The sequence below is a fragment of the Centroberyx affinis genome, unplaced genomic scaffold (assembly GCF_046629955.1).
Source record: "Centroberyx affinis isolate AG114_WGS23_722 - 3 ecotype Tasmania unplaced genomic scaffold, CSIRO-AGI_Caff_v1 ptg006553l_1, whole genome shotgun sequence".
NCBI classification, from domain to species: domain Eukaryota; kingdom Metazoa; phylum Chordata; class Actinopteri; order Beryciformes; family Berycidae; genus Centroberyx; species Centroberyx affinis.
In genome coordinates, this window is record NW_027283316.1 from 35,001 (window position 1) to 57,682 (window position 22,682).

At 41.8% G+C, this 22,682-nt stretch overlaps 1 protein-coding gene across 1 annotated transcript in view; it reads right to left on the reverse strand.

The window, feature by feature from the left end:
* LOC139638784 (G protein-coupled receptor kinase 6-like) overlaps nt 1-22,682 on the reverse strand; it is a gene marked incomplete at its 3' end in the record, with an annotated part of 60,412 nt that overhangs the window by 34,572 nt on the left and 3,158 nt on the right. Inside the window, exon 2 of the mRNA XM_071512814.1 lies at nt 13,772-13,867. Within this exon, the coding sequence (XP_071368915.1) occupies nt 13,772-13,867 (96 nt within the window). The remainder of the gene's footprint in view (nt 1-13,771; nt 13,868-22,682) is intronic.

Below are 22,682 nucleotides of genomic sequence, written 5' to 3' on the forward strand. Positions count from 1 at the left end.
CAAACAAACACACCAGCATACTGCAATAAAATGTGTCAAATGAAATCAATTTACAAGTTATATTTATCTGCCTATCTATCCATCTTAATTAAATCATTGTCAAAGTCTATGGACTCACACTTTGTTATGGGTGTGGAAAATCTATCCTGGCTTTATTTATGGTGCCAATGTTTCTATTTTAACAGAACCGCTCTAAGAACCGATCGAAATTTTATCAAAATCGCAATATGGCCTACTGCAATTTCAAATCGCAGGAGGAGCAATATTTGTTAAAGGTGAAATGTGTCAAAATACCATTTTAAATTAAATATTGTCATGCTGCAGAGATGTCCTGGCCTACACATCATATTCTACAGACTTAAGAAAACATCTTTGTTTGGTACAGATCCCTGCAAAAATCACACCATAATGATTTTAATACGTTTTTCAATGAAAATGAGAATAATTATGTAAAAATTATCATTCTCTCTAATATCGCAAATCAAATCGCAATTGCTATATCAGCCAAAATAATCACAATTAGATATTTTTTCAAATCGTTCAGCCCTAAACCGCTCACATTTGAAAATATGAAAATTATCAAATCAGTTGAATCAGTCAATACTTCAATAAATACACAATATGGACACAGTCCATATAGAAGTTCTACATTACTCTGTAAAGACGTTTTATGAGTTTCTCCACCCGCTCGAGCTCTTTGTCCGGTGGGAAATGTCCATTTGCATCTTTGACTCAGGTCGATGCAAAGAGACTGAGGGGACTTCATGCAAAAAAACAAATGTGAGCGTGTGGGGCGGCGCCAGTGGCAGGGAGGAGCAGGAGGAGACTGTTATTGATGGCAACAGTGAGCAGATATACTGAGAGAGAGAAGGAGACGAAAGGAGAGAGAAATCTGCTCTGCTCTGCTCTGTCCTGCTCTGTTGTCCAACATGGTGGAAAACAGGGGAAGGACTAAAGAATCCGTCTCCTTCTGTTTGTCTTTTTGTTTTGCATGATATCTCAGGATCAGATTTTGATGAAACTTGGGGGCAATGATGCATCTCACCACCAGTGTTGAGCAAGTTACTCAGAAAATTTAATCAATTACTCTTTACTTATTAGTCATTTAAAAAGTAATCACATTACTAATTACTCAACAGGAGCGGTAGTTCGCTGTGTTATGTATCAGATGCTTTGATAAACTGGATGTTGTGTTTTTCACTGTGGAAAGAGTTCTGCTGCCACACAAAGTTTATAACAGACCAGAATGTTCTTTGATCCTCGACTGAGATCAATTCAAAGTGATGGGAAAACTTCCAGCTGCTGAAAGTCTGCGTCTGTCCCTCACCCTCCATCTTTTGTTTTACTTTTTTAGCTAACAGCCGACGTAAATAACTGCTGCAAACACCAAACAGGGATTTGAAGAAAAAAAAAAGAAAAAAGTTTTGAAAATTTCAAAGGAGAGAAAACAAAAGGTTGAAGGGGAGTTAAGGCTTTAAGTAACGCGTTACTGGGATTAGTAACTATAATGTAATTACTGAATTTGAAATTGAAATTCCTTACACTAATGTTCCTGAAAAAAAGTAATCACATTACTGCGGCACGTTACCGCCCAACACTGCTCACCACTTGTTGTGGAATTGGGGAACGCTACATCCACTAAGGGAATTTTAATGAAACTTGGCGGAATGATGCATCTCACCAATCTGTAGTGGAATTTTCAGAATTACACTGATAGGCCCAATGATTGGTCCATCATCCATCCATCCATCCATCCATCCATCCAGCATGACATCTCAGACACAAAGATCCAATTTTGACGAAACTTGGGCAAATGATGCATCTCGATTGCTGTTGGCTTGTTATGTTTTGCTCTGATCTGCTCTGCTGTCAAATGCTAAACTAGGCTTTGTTTTGTCCTGTTCTGCTCTGTTATATCCCGCTTTGATTTTTTTCTGCTCTACTTAGTTCTGTCCTGTCCTGTCCTGCCATGCTGCCATGTCCTCTTTGTTCTCCTCCGTTCTACTCTAATTATCTCTTTTCTGTTCTTGTCCTCGCCTCTACTCTCTCGCTCTGCACATACTGTCATACTTCCTCCGTCCTGCAATACAGAGAACAGACCGGAGCGGAGCAGAGGGAAGTGACAAAGCAGGACAATGCTAAGTAAAAGCAGAGCAGAGCAGAATGCAGAAAGAGCAACGGAGAGACGACTGGAAGACAACAGGACAGACGACAGCAGAGGAGTGCAGGAGAAAGCACAGCAGATCTGGGAGGCAGCTGATCGCCCAGAGAGGCACTTAACTTCTGTAGGAAGACTGCCAATGCCCTCCGGCTGCTCCCTTTCTTTACTACTAATCCGAATCTTGTTAACAATTCATTTGAACGGAAAACATAAAGCAAAAAAAAAACCCTCTGGGATTTCTCTGACACAGCCCAAAGTGCATGTTCCCATAAATTACATTCTCCTCGCAGAAAGAGTGGGCCGAGATTTGCCTCATTAGAATTCATTAAGCTCCTTGTCCAACCCAAACTTGCTCTTAATGCATGAAATATAACATCCCCCAGCGGCGGGCAATCCATTTCCAAATTATCCGGTTATGGACAAATGGAGTTCCTAAGTAGATCAGTGGAGTTGTGGTGAATATGACAGAGGATTCAGGACAGCACATGCTGTAAATCATGAAGACCAAACACACAAAAAGTCTTGTGTTGGCATGGGCTGGCAGCTGCGGTTACATGAGCCATATTTTTTATTCTGAATGAAATACTTCCCCCCGCAAGTGAGCGCTAAATACAAGGATCTCATGGTGTGTTTACATGCTCCTCAGTGTTTAAACAGAATAAATGTTTCTGACATGCGCAAAATACAGAATCCAGCAGAGGGAGAGGAGAGGAGAGGAGAGGAGAGGAGGGGGGGAAAGGAGAGGAGAGGGAGAGGACAAGAGAGGAGAGGAGGAGAAGAGGAGAGGAGAGGAGAGAAGAGGAGAGGAGAGGGGAAGAGAGGAGAGGAGAGGAGGGCAGAGGAGAGGAGAAGAGAGGAGAGGAAAGGAGAGGAAAGGAGAGGAGAGGAGAGAAGAGGAGAGGGGGAGAGAGGAAGAGGAGGGAAGAGGAGAAGAGCGAAGTGAGGAGAGAAGAAAAGGAGAGAAGAGGAGAGGGGGAGAGAGGAAGAGGAGGGGAGAGGAGAGGAGAGGAGAGGGGGAGAGAGGAAGAGGGGGAGAGAGGAAGAGGAGAGGAGAGGAGAGGAGAGGGGGAGGAGAGGAGAGGAGAGGGAGAGGAGAGGAGAGGAGAGGGGGAGGAGAGGAGAGGAAAAGAGAGGAGAGGAGAGGAGAGGAGAGGAGAGGAAAAGAGAGGAGAGGAGAGGTTTCTCTCTTCTCAAGACTCACTCACTCTCACCACTTTTTTCTGGTTTCAGAAAACAGGTTTCTGTCTAATTCATGATGTCCTACGACTTTCAGCGCAGCCCCTCGACTCATTCAATCATCATTTAGACCAAGATGGGAAATCCCAGATGGAAATTCAAATTTCTTTCCCCTTCTCAGTTTTCTTTCTTACTCACTTTGTGTCTTTTTCCCCCGTCCATTTCTCTGCTTTCTAATGGCTCCTTTTTATTTCTAATTTCTCTCTGCTCACTAGTATCCCCCCCCTCTCTCTCCCTCCTTTCTCCTCCCTTCTCCTCCCTGGAGACAACAACTATTCAAATCAAGGGAAGTTATGCTCTGCCGCCTGCCTCTTCACCCAGCACTATCTGCTACAGCAGCCAGACAGCAGCGACTTCCAGTGAATTAAGGCAAATCAAAGCCAACGTTATTTGCATGGCACCTTTCAGGAAAAAAAACAGGCTTTGTTGTGAGGGTTTTTCCGGAAGAAAACATTAGCAGGAACAGCAATGGCTAAACCCTAACCCTTACACACACACACACACACACACACACACACACACTAGGGTAAGAAATTCACTTTTTTTCTCCATATTTTCCATATTTCTGCCCATTTGACCTCATTTTTAGGGGTATTTTAGTGCTTTTTGAGGTCAATTTTTTAACTAAGAAATAATACCCTGCCAAATAAACACTCAGTTTATTACTACTAACATTTAAGTTCTTTCCCACTGCTGGAAGCTGGTGGCAGGCCTCATAGAAGAGGATGCTGCCGTTTTCCCCTCTCTGCGCCCAACCAGTCCATCTTCCTCCCCTAAATTGGTTGTTTTATATTTCGTTGACGCCGTGGTTTATATGGTGTCTCTATTTTCTTCTACTGCCGGCTGCATGGTGCCACATTTCCTACAGCTTCAGGCTGTGAACTCATCTGTTTTCAGATAAAAAAAACTGCTCTCTTTTCCTCAACCAGAACGCACTGGAATCGCCCGGTCACAGCCTTCCACAAATCACTTACGGTGGCCCACGGGGGACAGTGCTTGAATTAACATGATTATTTCGCAACCCAGCAAAAGCAATGTGAACTGAGTGAAATGCTAAAAAAAAAAAAAAAAAAAAAGAATCATCAGGGGCATTTTTCATACCCTGATTTTTAAATTTCACGGCCATTTTGTGAAATTTCAAGGCCATTCTTTTGTCCCGAGTCCACGCTAATTTCAGACCCTGGCACACACACACACACACACACTTACATACACTTACATACACTTACATACAAATGCATGCACGGATGATTCGAGCCACCTCTGGCACACTGTATTCAAACTTTTTTCTGGGAAAAGCCGCTTCCCTTCCTTCAGGAATACCTTCCCGGGACGGAGCTGTGCAGCCGCATCGCCCTTCCAGGCAGCGCGGCTCTATCAAGGGTCACCATCAGTTGGGTTTAATGGATGTCTTCCTAACAATGTAGGCTGTGTGTTTACCCAAGCCAGCCTGTGTGCCATGTACGGGTATCTAACATAAGGCCTCTGACTCATATACTAACAACCTTTGTGCAGTGGACAGTACTCCCATACACAATCGCACAAAAACCCCCCCGCCAAACGGATGGAAACTCTGCTGTAAACATCTTGATTGTGGTGATATTTCACATCACATTGGCACCACATGTTCCTATGGTTAACCTCTAAGGGATGGGACAGGAGCGCAGGCCACCGGAGAGGTTAAAAGGAAACTCCTGACTGACGAAGGATCCAGTTTTGGTCGTTGTGATCTGTCCGTCGCCGAGCGTAGTTCACGAGTTCATCGGCCCGGCCGTTCGCAGCGCTCTGTTCCTGATAAAGGGGGATTTTACCGAGCCGCAGCAGAGACAGAAAAACAAATGGACCCGGGGATGTTTACAGTTTAAAAGCGAGCCGGAGGCGTTGGGACGGCCTCGTTAGCCCAGGAACATATCAGCAGCCTTCAGTGGAGCCAGTGAGATAAGCCGCTCCTTGTTAGAGTGCCGGGAATCTATCTACAGCTGCTGACCTTTTGATTCCCAGTTGATTTGCGACTTGAGTTGTTGAGATTTTAAAGAAGTGGTTGATGATACAATGGTAAAAAAAACAAACACAAACAAACAATTTAGGCAGCCGGCTCACCTGTGGCAAACGTTTGAGAACAAAGAAGCTGGCTGGCCTCATGTGGATGCCTCATCCCTCCAGTAGTTTGATCTGTGTATATGATATGTAAGTTTCCTTTGGTTTGAAATGCATTTATAGCAGCTTTAGTAGTAGGATTTATTTGCTGTACTGACTAAGTTTCGGTAGTGGTAAAGTTATTTCTTCATTCCTAGGTTTACGTAGTAATTGTGTTTGAAGTTAAATTACCTTCGTTGGATTATTAATTATTGAAATTAGGAATTATGATGTCTAGATTAATACCCTTTATCCCTTTTTCTTCTGTTATCAGATAAACCAGTTTAAGCTATCCCATAATAAAAGATTGGACTGGAACTCCTGCCTTTGCTGCTCTGTCCTAACAGACAAGCCATTGAGTTGGTGATATTCCTAGAAAAGGACTATCCTTAGGAGATCAGTATTCCTCCAAGCTAAATATTCTTCAAACAATAAAATACTCTATACTATACTCAGACTAAGTATAAACAATAATCTGCTCAGAGCAGATGATGTCTAGTGAAATGTAAGGCACGTTTCATCTGTAAACAACTTTCACAAAGATTTACATTCATGAGTACGAATTTATGCGAGCTAACGGTAATAAACATGACATGAAACCCTGCAGCATGTAGTCCTGGTTGAGGAAAAACTTTAACATAGTAAGTTAAAGCTGCAGTCGGTCTGTTCACAGGCTGGCGGCCCCCAAAATGGCAGCGAGACACAACTGTTTGAAATTTGGGGACTTTAATACACAGAAATCATGTAATCCGACTACTCTAGGGGCGTTTTCATACTGGAATAGTCCATTTAAAGTCTGAACCAGAGTCCACTAGAGGTTGTTAGACTGTATTGGTCCGGTTCGTTTCTCACTGACTAATATCAAGCAGACCTATTGGACAGATATTTTGGTGGGAGTACAAAAAAATCTAACTAGAATGGCACTCAGAGGGTGTTTTCAATGCTATATCTTGCCAATTTATGCAAACTAACAATAGTAAATATGACATGAAACACTACAACATACAGTATAAGATAAGATAAGATCCCCTTGGGTTGTGGAAAAACTCTAACATAATAACTTAAACCTTTACATTTAAATAAAATTGTCCAGTCACTCACTGCTAAAACGGATGTTTGAGAATTAGCTGCTTCATTTAATTCATGATGCTCAGAAAAATTCATTCAAAAACTCACCATGAGCTGAACTGCATGACAAACCTGAATGGTTTTACTATAAAACCTGCAGGTTCGTTCTTTCTCTCTTTCTCTCTCTCTCTCTCTCTCTTTCTCTGTAGTATGCAATTAGGGGTTCATGGGGTTCATTGTGTGCAATTGTGTGTTTTAGTTCCTCTTTCTCTCTCTCTCACTCCTTTGTTTTTACACTCCTTCTTTCTTTTCTTCTCTCTTATTTTTCTTTCTCTCTTCCTGCTGCACACGCTCTGAAGCGTCTCATTCACTTCCTGGTTGTATCAAGCTGTTTCTGTGCTCAGTCGGTACCTGCAGAGCTGCTGGTGCACTGGCTGGGAAAGAGAGAGAGAGAGAGAGAGAGAGAGAGAGAGAGAGAGAGAGAGAGAGCTTCCCCATTCTGCTGAGAGACACGTATGAAAACTGCTCTACAATACCATCAGTGTTACAGGTTGGGCCATGTAGCTGCTGAGCTACACAGAGCCAAGAAATAACACAGAAAGACAAGAGAAAGTACAGATTTATGCCGGTGAGATGAGCCCAGGGCTTTTTAAAAAAACAACTGATGATAATAATCAACTTTATTTGTATAGCACTTATAACAATGTTACAAAGTGCTTCACAAAAGGATAAAATACAATAAAACAATAACACAATACAGTAAAATGAAATAATAATAAAATTCACAAAGAGATAAAAGCTTTTCTAAAAAAAGAATGTTTTAAGAAGAGAGTTAAAAGCAGTGACAGATTCAGCAAACCTAATCTCAGCAGGTAACTCGTCCTAGACTGTCGGGGCCCGGACTGCAAAAAGCCTGATAACCCTTTAGTCACCAGCCGGACTCTGGGAAACGACCAGAAAGCCACTATCAGCCAATTTAAGAGGGCACCCAGGCACATAAGGGGTTAGTACAGTGGTTCCCAACCTTTTGTGGCTTGTGACCCCACTTTGACGTCACAAAACTCTAGTGACCCCAGACATTCAAAACACAGACATTTTTTTGCTAAAATTAATTTGTTTTCGATCATGCAATAGTTTGTAAAACTATGTTGCAAGTAAACGTTCATTTTAGACCACATTTAGGCTATTTCATGTATATTAATGTGGACGGCAGCCGGAGGCAGAATAGCCAGGACGAGCCACAGATTAGTGCACAAAGTGAGGATTTTATTTTCCCAGTGCAGGATATGTACAGGTGAGCTTGTATTTACAAGGCTGCAAATTAATGCTGAACAAACAATGACTCAAATTTAATTGCGCGCTGTTTATGTTTGAGCGTGGGAAAGCGCGTGGCCTGGTCACGTGTGATCGCGTGAATCAAGATATGCCGAGCTCAGTTAACAATATCCTGCATTTTATTTAAACTCGATTTTTATGAGGGGAATAATAATTATTTGTATTGATCAATTGCTAGAAATTTCAGGCGACCCCATTTGAATTCCATGCGACCCCACTTGGGGTCGCGAAAGCCTGGGTTAGTAGATCTTTGATATAATTAGGGGCCTGGTCACGTAAAGCCTCGTAGGTCAACAGTAAAATTTTAAAATCAATGTGATCTGAAGATGTATAATGTGTGTGAGTGAGTCCAGCGTCAGTGTCAGTGCACAGGACCCTCAAGACAACAGCAATAAAGTGACTCTTCCCCCAAAATAAGATCAAGCCATAAAAGCTCGTTTCATGCGGCAACAATCAATGACGTCTTTGTACGTCGTAACTCCTGTTGCTGTAGGGGCCCCGGACCCGTGGGAACGGAGCCGAAACTGCAGTGAAACACTGGACCGCTCCTTCAAATCCAAGACAGCCATTAAACACTTTGATGTGGAAGTCATATGACTGCTGTGAAATATAATGGTGCGGGGGTTTCTGCCTCTGCTGCTGATATAGATCTGTCAACCTGCTGTACTGGACTGCTGAGCCGTGACCCAAAGTGCTAGCAGCAATCAATCTGAATTTGTCATGTGTACATTGAACTGTTGAATTTCTAAGGCATAATTTGACATTGAATGCAAGTGCTTTAAATTTAAAGTGATTATTATTGAAAAGGCCACCAGAACGCCACAATTCTAACTGAATTTAATATTTGAACTTCATCTTTACTTCCTTGATTTGATGTATTTCCTGTTGAAATGAGTTGTTGGGGGGGGGACATAACGCAAAGAGGGATCATTCATTCATTCATTCAAAAATGTAAACCAATGGGAGATCAGTTAGGGAGAGAGAGGCAGTTTCATTTGACGGGAGGGGCAGGACTGTTAAAAAATCTGATGGTTTTATTGTTTGGAGGGTTTTCTTTTTTTTTTTTACGCCTAATGGTGCAGCATGAGTTCACCATTAAAGACACTCTGTTTTCCAGGAAGTAAAAGCAATGAGAGTTCATTTCATGGAGATTTAACAATCATTGTTGCCTTTATTGGTCAGTTTTACAGTGAAAAGAGAGAGACAAAAGATGGGGGAGAGAGAGAGAGGGGATTCGAACCCACCTCAGACCAGGACGCCCACTGAAGTCAACTTTTAACTATAATTTCAAATTGAGCACAAACTCAATCCAGCAACACTGGATAGTGTACTGGTATTTCTACTAGCTTTCACTAGACAGAGGAAGTGTTTGTCCTTGTCTCGTTTCTCTGCTACTTTCACGTGCTTCAGTACCTCGCACGTGGGAACTTGCACCTCATCGTCACCTCACCGCGTTTGTGTTCTTCTGTCTAGTGAGTCTCATGGCAAAAAAAACAAACAAAAAAAAAAAACACTCTGGCTCCTCTTCTGTCCTAAACCTGTGACCTGCTAAAATGAAAGTCGCCGCTCTGCAGGTTGGAGCAGCAGCGCGGGCTCAGCAGAAACATCAGTCTGCTTCCTCTTTCTGCACCCGCCGCAGTTTCCTCTGCGGTTTCAGCTTAAGCAAGGTTAGTTTTGTGACGGCCTGCCTTGGGCTGAACGGCTTCAGTGTTCAGATGCAGATGACTTTTCTGAACAGGATCCATGATCAACTTGGTATGAAAGGAGAGAGGAAGGGCAATGAGGGGTTGAGGTATGGGAGAGATATTGGCTGCTTGTTTGTTTTTGAATATATGTCAGCTTGCTCGAAGACTGCGGGGGAAAAAATGTGATTGACTGAGGATTTAAAATGTGTTTTGACTAATCAAAATTTTCTGTATGCTATACACGGTAAAGCAGCCAGGGTTTATTCGAGTATCTTTGAGGCTTTGGTTAAAAAAAAAAGAGAAAAGAAAAAGTAAAAAAAAAAAAAAAAACAGAAGTTGCCACAGAAGCCTATCCTCACTGTCCACATGTTGGACAGGATGCAGTGTAAGCCTCATGATTACAAAACACAACACTCTCCATCCGCCCCCATCCATGATGGAGGAAGCGACGTGTTCGCTATACTCCAACAGCTGCACCTGATGACCAGCTAGTTTTGGATGAAAATATCCACCAAATGGCATATTTTTCCTGTTTTACTCCCATTTTCTGAACACAATATTCCAACAAATAAACAACTGAACAAACTTGTAAGAGTTCCATTAAATACCCACCCAATTCCATTAGATACCCGCCATTTGAAAAAAAATGGCAGATACACCCAGTCCTACAAAATTATTGATCCAATTCAAAATCCAAACGAATTACTATATGGTACGTTTTAAAACATAAAAAGGCAGTGGAAAAAGTGGTGTAGTAAAACTTCGCAGTAGTGGAGTAAAACTTTTCAGTCCCCTAAAGTCCAATAAGGCAGTAAAGTCCCTTTGCTACCCCAAAAATGCACTTAATTACAGAGCTTGGTTAAATATACTGAGGAAAGTTCATTTACTCGAGGGGTTTGCTGAAAAAGTGCATAAACACAATGTGTTCAGCCAGTCTCTACCTAGTACACAACTATAAAAGATGTGAAAAAGTGGGATGGGCAGCAAGAGCGACTAGAGGAGTGTGTGTCTGTGATAGCTGATCAGCCAGCTGTACTGGGGGGCGGGGACAATATTCTGATCGCAAAGCATTTGAAGCTGCCAGAGGTAAAGTACATGCCGTGACATCACAGATGGAGGCGTGGCCAGAAGTGCATGGAGTGAATGGAGTCAGATTTGTCTTAAAAAAGAAATAAATGCACACAACAAGTTTAACAAATAATAATATAATAATAACCGGACCAATACAGTCTAATATATCACAATTTGTAATTAAACAAGGATGATCACAAATGTATTTTCCTGTCCACAAACAAATGGCACTCAATTTGAATAAATGTCAAACAATCCTACAAATAAATACCAGTTGTGATATACATTTCTGTGGAACTTGTTCTGTGCATTTATTTCCTTTTCAGACAAATGTGACTCCATAGTATCAGCCCATAGAGCGCAGAGCAAAAACGATTTTCTGCCCCTAGAAGCGGATGCAGGATGTCGTTGAAAATTGAAATTAACTGCAGGATTAATGCTATTGACAATATAGAAGCCATATAACCATGTTTACAGCTAAAAAAAACCTGACTCGCTCTTCTGCTGCTGTGTAATCCGTACAGAGACTGCAGTGAGCACAACATTTCCTGCATGTGAGGAATAATGAGACAATTGAATAATGGTATTTGATGAGATAACAGCTAAGACAATGGTCTATACATAGAGCGACCCTGTGCGCTAAATTACACATTTACACAGTGGGACTTTCCTTCTAGAGACGAGCAGGGTCAGCTGCCTCCAGTTACAGTTCCAGTAACATTAACATGGTCATCAACCAAAAACCTTCACAGCGCAGGTGTGTTGGAGAAGTTAGGGTTGGGTTCGTTGGTGAAGGAACTCGGTCTCGCTGCTCAAACTGCAATTTGTTTTCTGTAACAGTGTCAACAGTGTCTGAGAGCTTCCTCAATGAAAAAAATCACCAGTTCATTACACTCCAAGTAGGACTGGGCGATAATTCAATATTATCGTTTTTCAGTGGAATCATATCGTGATGATATGAAGATATTTTGATATCGTGACACACATTTCTGCTGTCTGAATTGATGATGACAAGCAAATTTTACTTAAAAACTCTGATAAAATGAGGTATGGTAGGAATATTATTTGAATATTTCTGTTTTGTTTGACATCACACCTAACATTACCATTCAGTTCAATGAGATGAACATTAATTTGATTATTTAACGTGATTTTGTATACATGAACCATATCGTGATATATAGCCTACTGATATCAAGAAAAATCCTTATGATTATCGTGATATTGGTGACGAATATGGCCGCTGTTTAAGTTTGATCTAATTAAAATAAAATGAACAAATTCTGCCCATTAGCGTCTAATCTGCCACAAATCAACAAAAAGAAGAAGAAATCCTGCCTGATACTAGCGCTCCCCTTGTGTCTGTTTGATCATAGCAGACCTGCAGCCTCATGTTGCATGAAATGTGACAATAATGTGTAACGGTAAGACTCTTTACTCGCTTAACAAACACATTTTCAGTTAAAAATATTAGCATCTTATGGGTAATTGTGGTGATTTTATTTCATGATCAATTATAGTTGCTAGTTTGTGTAGCTAGCTAGAAACATAGACTTCAAATCAGCTATTAGGGCTGCTGTTCTGTTGAAGTTTGACATTGTGCAATTCTTTTTTAAATATCCAGAAATACGCAACAATTAGAGATGGGACATTATATCGCAATTCAATATATCGCATCGCTAAAAAATTACATTATGTATCGTGGGGCAGAAAAAATGAATCGTGAAAGAAACATAATTCTGCACAGTCAGACTTTGTTGTCAGTGTGAACTTTTATTTATGACGTCGTATCGTGTTTGTATCCAATCATGAACCCCATATCGCGTATCGAATCGCATACAGCATATTGCCCCATCCCTAGTAACAGTTATGAATCAGCGCTGTGCCCTTGTCTTCCGAGCATCGGCCTTTGAAAACCCCAAACTGGTCGACCTCTAACCCATATACTGCTCGGCAGATTTAGAGAAGTGGGTGAGAGTTTCCTCAGCAAACGACCACTAGATCAACACATTGTGCCTGTTAATCATCAGTATATACATTTGAAATTTTGTCATAGAGCATATCTAACGCAGAGAATTAGACATCGAATGGGATTGGTACCTGACCCATATTGCTCATTTTGATCCCAGGGAACCGTTGGCTCTTTTATACATGTTGTATGGGAGTGTCCAGGGGTTTTTGATTTTTGGGGGAAGGTTATTAATACCCTTGCAGAACGGGGGTACAATTGCCAATGGACTCTGCTGTACATCTTCTAAATGATGACTCCCACCTTCCCCTTGCGGAAAAAAACATGCAAAGTCTGGCTGGCAGGCCTGACTGCAGCTAAGAAGATTGTAGTCCAGCGTTGGAAACCTCCTCATGATATTTCAAGTACTCACTGGCTTCGGAGCTTTTTGGACATTTCTTACCTGGAACTGTCATCAGCAAGAGTCAATGATGCATGACCAAACCCAATTTTAATGTGGACAAATTTGATATCTATCTTCTGGCTAAATAAGGATGCTATGTCTGTGTGGGTATAGGGATGGGGGGGATAGGGATGGGGGGGGTAGGGATGGGGGTAGAGGGATAGTTGGGTTAAACACTCAAAATGTATTCGGCAACCTGCTGTATTGTCTGTAACTTGACGGTGTTGCAATAAAAAATAAATGATAAAAAAAACATTGTGCCTGTTGATCAGAATTCAAGCCCCTCTCTTGTTGACTTGGATCAGTATTAGTGGTATTAGTAATAACAGCGTGATTTATTTCCTTTGTGAGACAGACTGAAAAGTTGCTGAATAAACAACAAAAGAAAGCATTAATCCAGTGTGTAAGCATCTTTTTTTTCCATTTCATTGTCAGATCGCTTATATCGAGAATCTAGTGCAATTTTTTAATGTTTTTTCGGATGAATGCTTTGCAGGAACCGATCAAAGAGTGCTCGTGTTTACAGCGTGAACACAATGGGTTTATACAATGGGTTTTCAACAGGTTTCAAGGGCCCAAGGATAATGACACCCACTCAACACATAAACGAGCAAGAAGACTCTGAATTCAAGCAAGAAAAGAAACCAGTGGCAGTGCCGGGGTCTTACCTGTGGTTTGTCGCAGCTCTTCACACAGGCTTATGTGGGGGAACTGCAGCATTTGCTTCCATTTCTTGCTCTTTCCTTTTCTGTTTCCACCGCCTCCTGCAAAAGAAAACAGGCTTGGATTGAAGAACTGGGAGGGAAGACCGGGAACGCAAACTAGCGAAGGGGATGATACGCCCAAGTAGGGTAGTTTCCTGCACCAGGGCATTACTGGCTTAATACTGCACACGATAATCTGTTTACAGTAAGGTAACTCAAGAAGAACCAAGCTTTGTTCAAACCCACAAGACATTATTTTCAATTCTAGTCAAGATCCCAAGGTTTCCAAAGATACCAAATATGTAAGGCTGAATTACAGGGAAATGTGTATAAAAGACATCTATATTTTTTCCATTTGATGTAATGGTGCAGCCATAAAAAAACAAAATGGCATATGGGTTTGAATATTTCACTCAATATAAGCAGCTAGAGCTCCAATAAAGCATTTGAACGAGCAGATACAGAATATATTTGTGACGCTCTCATACCAATGGAAAAAAAATGTTTTCTAACTTTGAAGCTACTTAAGGAGGAATTTAAGGGGAAACTCTGGGTGCAAGTGGTTAATATGAATCCATAATGAGCTCTAAATTGCCCATTGTTGTCAGTGTGAGTGTCTGTCTGTCTGTTCCTCTGTCTGTCTGTTCCGTCTGTCTGTCTGTCTGTCTGTCTGTCTGTCTGTCTGTCTGTCTGTCTGCCTGTCTGGCCGGTCCAGGGCGTCTCCCTGCCATCTGCCCTGTCTGATGCATGCTGGGATAGGCTCCAGCCCCCCAATACGTGAGTAAGGAAAACAAATGAATCAACAATAAATGAATGAAAAGACACAAGCAGCTCTTTAGATTCCTTACAGTGTATGAGTGTGAGTGTGTGTGACGAGTCCAGGTGGAAGAGAGTCAACAAGCCATCCAGGGAAAGGTCAAGGAGTTGTGTGTGTGTGTGTGTGTATGTGTGTGTGTGTCTGTGTGTGTGTGTGTGTGTGTGTGTGTGTTGTTCTGCATTTTGACCTACTGTTTGGTTGGTGTGCGTATACATGTGCTGCTGCGTGTGTGAGAGTGTGGGAGTTATTTATGTGTTACAGTGCATTTTGGTAATGTGCATCACATTGTGTGTGAGTGCATGTGAGTGTGTGTGTGTGTGTGTGTGTGTGTGTGTGTATCTGATCCTACAGTAACTCTCTCTCTGCTGTTTTCTTGGTACTGGCCTCTTCTCTTAACAACAGGCACAGGAAGGGCATTAAGGGTGTGTGTCTGTGTGTGTATGCTTGTTTGTGCGTGTGTGTGTGTGTGTGTGTGTGTGTGTGTGTGTGTGTGCGGCGCAGCCCTACACAGGCTCTTGAGGAGAAGTGAACAAGAGGGAGCGTCTGTCACGCAATCAGAACGAAGGACAAAGAGAAACTGAAGGAAGTTCCTCTTCTCTTCTTTACAGAGTCCATGCTGCTTCACAGAGCCATCTCCCCCCCCCCCCCTCAGCTTCACTCTGCCCATACAGATAAAAGCCTCTCTGTGAGCCTGTTAGCATCACAAATGTATTAATTTTTTTACAGCGTTACAGTCAGTGAAGCCAAGAGGCAGAGAGGCCAGACTCCAGGTCGTAGGCGGCTGTGCCCTTTGGCTTCCATGCTGAATGCTAACATGTCATTTTAAAGCGGCCCTGCAGCCCACAGCAGCCACACCGGCAGTAGGGCTGGGTTTAAAAAAAAAAAAAAAAAAAATTCCGATCTTCATTTGAATGATCTGATATCGAGTCATAAAATCCTGAGATCGATCTTTTAATATATGCCTTTTCCTGTGGATGCTTGAAGCTTGAAGCTACACTGCACTAAAGAAAGCACTTATCTGGTCACTCTCACTGACTGTAGAGTCTGTGGAGTTGCACAACTTGCACTATATTGTGTTGACTGCTGTAGTGTGTTGGTCATGTCAAATAAAAAGTACATTAATGTAACTGCTTTGGGGTCAATTCTAAATGTAAACAATAATATTTTTAATAATGCACCAGGTTAGAGGGTTCCTTGTACAATTTACAGCATTCGTTCTCTGAGAATCTCTTTCATATCCAAGCAAAATTGGTATTGTAACTGAAATATCCCTAACCCAATTGATATTGGATCGAATCAAATCAAATCGGAAATCGTATCGGGACCTTGTGAACCGGAATGGGGGGGGGGGGCGGGGGGGGTCACCCATACTGAAACTGTATCTACTCACAGTATGGCAAGTGTCCAGAAAAACAAATGTACAGACGTTTACCCAGGAATATGACCCAAGAAAGTGTTGTGTGAAGGGAAGTAATTGAGGCTAATTCAAAATGTCAAGGTATCTTTTTAGGGTTATTTTTTTATGCTCGTGGCACTAAAGTCCCAGCCTGGCTCCAGACTCCTCCAGATCTCGTCCCGCCCGCTGGTGTTTCCCTCGTCAGCGGCTTGTTCTCGCTCTGAGAAACAATCGAGCCACTCAGCGTCTTTTTTTTGCGGGCGGGGCTAAAGTTTGAACCGCTTCCCATTGCCGTTTCGGCAGAATGGATTTGTTGAATTCGAAATCAGGAAGTCGGGAAGGTTAAAGGAAGTCAAAAGCGAGGGGTTTAAAGAGCAACCCTCTGTCCTCGCTCTACAGCAGACAGAGGATGGCCATCTGTAAATGTAATAATTAATAATTTGATTTAAATTACATTATTTTACATACTCTGCATGGAACTCAATCAGTTAAGCTTCTACAGATATCACGGGATATACATTTAGTTTTGTCTGTGAGTGCTAAACATGGCTTTGAAAAATGGCCAAGGCTAATTCAATTGCAGAGAACTATTTTAGGTTTCACTCTCCCTGCTGTTGTTATCTCTCCATCTTCAGTAGGGACATTTGAAGGGGCTTCATTCCAAAATGCTACGTATCTCTTCAAAATCACAGATATATTTCTATGCTCAGGAACATAACTGTTTTGTAAAAGTAAAGGTCATTTAAAAGTTTGGAAACTTCTGCTTCATGCCATGCTGCTCAAACACACTGCTGAAGAATATCACCATGTGTCCATTTCTGAAAACATTTTGCTTCCTGAAATTCCAATATTGCAAAAAACACAGATGATTCTCTCCTCCAAAACATGATTATTTTGCAAGAAAAGGTCTTTAAGATGACTCAACTTCAACTGGTTTACGTTCATGCCAACAGTCATTCTGCAATAGTAGGAGTCACTTTTTCCCAAACAGTGATTATCTCATTATCTCATGACAGGGGTTTTGTTTTTGCCCTGCTCCGTCTGTTTGTCTGTTTGCCTGTTAGAAGAATATCTCAAAAAGTTATGAGCCGATTTGCACAAACCTTTGCAGAAAGGTCAGTCATGGGGCGAGGAAGAACTGGGGCACGTTCAATCTGAAAACTAGAGATGCATCGATCGATCGGCCGGTGACCGGAATCGGCCGATCGATCGGTCTCATATATCCGATTCTGTGCCGGTCAAATTTAAGACAACGGTAAAAACTCTGCTGTAATTAAGCAATATTACACGAGAGGGTGTGCGTTACCGTGATGCTTACGGACCTCGGCGCTGACCGCATCACTGTCGTGCCAATAATGACGGTAAAGCACACCCTCGAGTGTAATATTGCGATTATACAACAGTTACCAACAAAATAAAAGATACAAACAAAATGTATTCATATTGTGGGGCAATTCGCTTTCAAAATAAAAAACGTTTTGCTAGTGTTATCTCCGTTTCCCTGGAAATACATGGGGTCTGACTAATAACTGGAAAACAATCAGTCACATCAGTAGACTCCTATGTAATGGAACCTAGTTTACTACTCCAGCAAGTAGGCGGAGCCTTAGTAACGACCTAGCAACAGAGACGATTTCTAGTCCCTGTTGAGTCAGCCAGCCAACTTGAGCTAATGCTTTCTAGAGATCGTGGGATTTCCCAAACTGAATAAATACCACACATATAAACACAAAACTGCCTTGCTAGCTCAATCTTGTTGTAACTAAGATATCTGCTGAAAAAAATAATTTTTCCATGGACAGATTTAGCTACTATGTCCGCGAACTTCGACTCACCGGCACAGCTGATGGATGGCAGAGCGTCTGGTAACATCAAGGCTGAACAGAGTTAGCGTAGCGTTATATTTAAATATATTGTATGATAATATGGCGGAGTAATATTTAGTGATGAGCACGGCTAGGTGTGCTGTCATGCTGATTTGAGCACGTTCTAAATGTCTAGTTGATCTATCAGATCGCTTGGTCGGAACTACCTGTTGTATAATAGTCCATAATAGTAATAGTCCGTGTGTTGTTATATAGATCTGTTGCACCTGTTTTCTTTCGGGAAAGTATAAAGTGGGATATACTGCAATTCATTTTCATTTGGATTTTATTTGTTCAAAAAAGCTCTGTCCAGTAACCTGGAGCACTTTTTTATTTTGAGATTTGTTTGAGTGAGAGTGAGAGAAGGTCCTGTAACCTGGTGCAGTTTTGGAGAAAATGTAAGTTATTAATAGTCAATGTTTTATTATGAACATACAATTGAATTTTAATTTTCCATTAAAGAAAAGTTACAAAAATGTTTGTGTGTGCTGTCAATTATAGTTCTTAGAAAGAAAATCGGAATCGGCCAAAATCGGAATCAGCAGGTTAGACTTTTAAAAAATCGGAAATCGGAATCGGCCAAGAAAATTGCAATCGGTGCATCTCTACTGAAAACGGTGTGCACCGTTTTGCTACGGTTTCCGGGTTGAACGTCATGTTTCCTCTAAACGGTGTGAAACGGTGTGCAACGGGCTTTGAGGTACGTTGTCTCTCGTTTGGTGGGTGTGTCAGAGGTGTTAGCCAATCAGCAGCAACGTGTATATAAACCCCGCCGTATTAAAAAGGCAGTGCGCACAGACATATTTGACATATAAGATATATTTGTATCTTTTGCTATTGTATGTACCATTGTGGAGTGACACTTTCATAAACTTTTCTACTCCACTCTACTCCTCTAAATATATAATGGTAAATATTACAATATCATATCACAACAACAGTGATCAGCAATATGATAGGCCTAATACTCATAATAAAATAATTAGCTCATATAGATGGTAACACAGTCTCGAAGGTAAGAAGTGGATTATCCTTCACCTGAAATGTTTGCCTTGTCATCCTGAAATGCAAATGAGGCAAATGCTGGATCACTATAATTAGGAACCACAGTTTCCACAATCCCCCTTCCCTCCATTGGGATGTTCTCTGCTATTCTGGACGGCAAGGGCAATGACTGTAACATCGAGCGTATTTTGTAGTATTAAACACATATTCAAACCGATTTCATCAGGCTCCGAAAATACTTCGAAAAGAACGCAAAGAAATGGCCCCCTCAGCTGCCATAGTTGCAACGCTTGCGTAACACAACAGGGTGTTCAACGCACCACCGTTTCCGTTTAAATAAACGTTTTGCTACGTGTTGTCAGGGCTGAACGCAGGGCTGATTAACTCTTCAAACTGATTGGCCAAAAGGGGGTGTGGTGGTGGGCGTGGCTTCTCACTAAAAAGGCATATAACTTCAGAACAGATTCACCTAATACCGTCAGACTTTGCAGCCAATCAGCAGGGCAGAAGAAGATTACAGGCCCAATCAATGGAGAGCTCATTTCCAGTTTAGACATAACCAGCCTGATAAGTTTTAGGGCAGCTCTAATGGAAACTGAACAGATAGAGAGCTGATTGGCCATGTGGTGTTGAGATAATCAGATAAAATGCCTAGGAGTGGCTAGAATGTAAACAGACAGGTCTCATGTCCCATTTCAGGTCCAGTCATGAAAATGTGAAACAAGTTGGTGATGTGGCATGGAAGAAAATATTAAGGTATGAGCTCTACTGAGTGCCAGTGAGACAGTAGGAGTTTGTTTTTTGCACTGTCATTTGTACTGTATATATGAGATCCTATTGTCCCTGTACGAAGTGTTTCAGCACTGTGAAAATCAAGTCTTGTCAGCGATAAGAATGATGAGCAGTACAGTTTGCAAGGTGGACAGAGTTTGGACACACTCAGTACACACTGTGTATCTGTAAGTTCCAGGTTCCTCAGGTGTTTTCCAGCAAAATGACGACACAAACTTCTCTACTTCTCTGCCGTATGTTTTCGTCGCATGTTTCAATTGCTTTTATTGGTGTTCTTGTGACTGACGGTGTTATTTGTTATGCTGTTTGCTGTCCCAAAGTCTCTGTGTGTGTGTGTGTGTGTGTGTCCGTGCAGCTCATGCCTGCGCTACTTTACTGTCTTTTTTTTCAGCATTACTGTTTTCACGATACTGTTTTCTGTTGCTTTCTGCAAACTGCTGACGGGCCAAGCAGGAAGACTAACCTCTCTCTAAGTTTACTTGAAGCTCCGGGCCAGCTGAAACATCCTGCCTGTTGGCCCCAAGATATAAAGAAAATAATCACAGAATGTTGTTTTGGGGGAAAACCGAGGGACATAAATAATGAGAAAGCCCTGGCTCTTACTGGACACACAGTGGGAACCATGGCTATTGATTCTTAGTGTGTTTTAGTAAACTACCAGCCAGCTTCCCTGTCATCCTGATGCAGGACTGGACTTCCTCACACAGACTGGCACAAGTCAGTCAAGTTACAGCTACACAGCTGGAGGGAGGTAAAGAGGAAGTCTAGCACGTTAGCGTTAGCCATGTTAGTGCTGCGTCCCATTGAGGCTGCATCCAGGGGTTTGATGTGTGAGGAGACAAAGTGAATAAATTTAAAACCTCAACCTTGAGGAAAGCCTTAAAGATCATAAATTAGAATGAGAGTCCGGTACACACAAGTTGAATAAATGTTGATGCGACGAAACTCACAATGAAATGAAAACCCATAAGTTGAGACGGCGTCCAGAGCTGCTGCCTGCATCGCTTTGAGACCTAAATATCTTTCTGATATCAGTTCAAAACAGTTTACAAAGTTGTTTTAATAGGATTTTTTACTGTGCCATATCATTATATATCATATTGTGAACATTTTTGCACTGGACTTGGCCGCCTCTTGCACATTGCTGTCCTTCACATACTAACTGAAAGTCCATGAGATCTCTACAGGAGGTGATGTTCTTCAGTTCAGTAAGGATGGGGATGTTTGACAATTTTCGGAGGGGGGGTCGAGCTTGTTAACGCTGCCAGAAACACGCAACAAAGTGAGCGACACAGTCAAAAAAGCTATTCAAATTCCCACTGACAACACAGTGTTTGGATGGGATTACAGCAACAGTCCTGAGGCGTCCTGTCCTGCGTATCGCTGTGAGGAGAAACCCGAGGCCACGCTGGACGATTTGCTATTCAAATGTCACTTGGCTGCGGGTATTGACAGTCATGTATGAATTAAACTGTGTTATCACTATAGGAATGGACACAACGCAAACAACATCCTGAGAGCTTTGTTTATGTCCACTGACAGATGGCAATATGGTGAAGGATAACTGACAGCAGCTGATCGATGGCCTAACACAGAAACCCAGAGATCAAATATCCTTATTGTGCTCCAGTGGAGATGCAAAGCAAGACAAACAGTATGGAAATATGGCAAATCAGTGAGAGAGAGAGAGACAGAGAGAGAGAGAGAGAGAGAGAGAGAAGGAGAGAGAGAGAGAGAGAGAGAGAAGGAGAGAGAGAGACAGAGAGAGAGAGAGACAGAGAGAGAGAGACAGGGGGAGAGACAGAGAGAGACAGAGAGAGAGAGACAGAGAGAGACAGAGAGAGAGAGACAGAGAGACAGAGAGACAGAGACAGAGAGAGACAGGGGGAGAGACAGAGAGAAAGAGACAGAGAGAGACAGAGAGACAGAGACAGAGAGCGACAGACAGAGAGAAAGAGACAGGGAGAGAGAGACAGAGGGAGACAGAGGGAGAGACAGAGAGACAGAGACGAGAGAGAGACAGACTGACAGTGAGAGAGAGGAGAGGGAGGAACTAAAACACACAATTGCACACAAAAGCACACAGTAACTGAAGGGAGGGAGGAGGGGTTTACTGTCTGAAAGAAGATCTTTTTCATCTTGATGTTTTGACAACATTGTTCTCAATTTTTTTTGCCAGTGAAGCACTCTGAACTGAAGTGACTGAGATTTGAGATTGAGAGCAGAGTGAAGACGGACTCACCCACTTTTACTTCTCATTCGTAATCTCACTGAGAGATTCTGCATATTGATAAAAAACCGTACCAATAAAAACAAGACAAGAGGCTCTCCAAGCTAGTGAATAAATTACTATTCAAAAAGAACAAACAGAGAGAATTCAGTATAAATATCATCAATTACAAATATTCACATCTTGCCATAAGCCACATGAAAGTATCATATTAAAATAAAATATTCAGCTGATAATATGATACTTCCCTGGCTCATACGAACTAGACTCACTCAGGTTGCAGAGTGCAATACACACACATACAGCGGTTAGTCTTGGTGGCATGGGTGCAGAGGAAAAATGACAGCTTGCAAATTTTGCGGTCGTATGTAAATACAAATTTGTTCTGTTCGCCCAGAGGTGCTGCACGCTTTTTAAAAATCGGATGGCGTTCTGGGAACAGTCGCTCGTTTATTCCTAGTTAATCTTATTCTTCTTGTTATGTTTTATACTGTATGGATCTGCTGTCTGGTTAATTTGATTCTTTTTTCTTGTGTATTCTACTGTATGTATCAGCTGTGTGTTTTAATTTGATTTTCTCTCGTCGTGTTTTATTTTGCACGTAAAAAAAAAGCCATTGGAAATTAGCAGTAGCTAATTACAGTAGCTAATTATAAATAACTACATTGGAAAATTGTTCCGGTGTAATGCAATATTGTAAACAACACCAGCACTCTAGCAAAATGAATGAACTGTGTCTTTATTTAGGATTCACAGTGAGCATGTTTCAG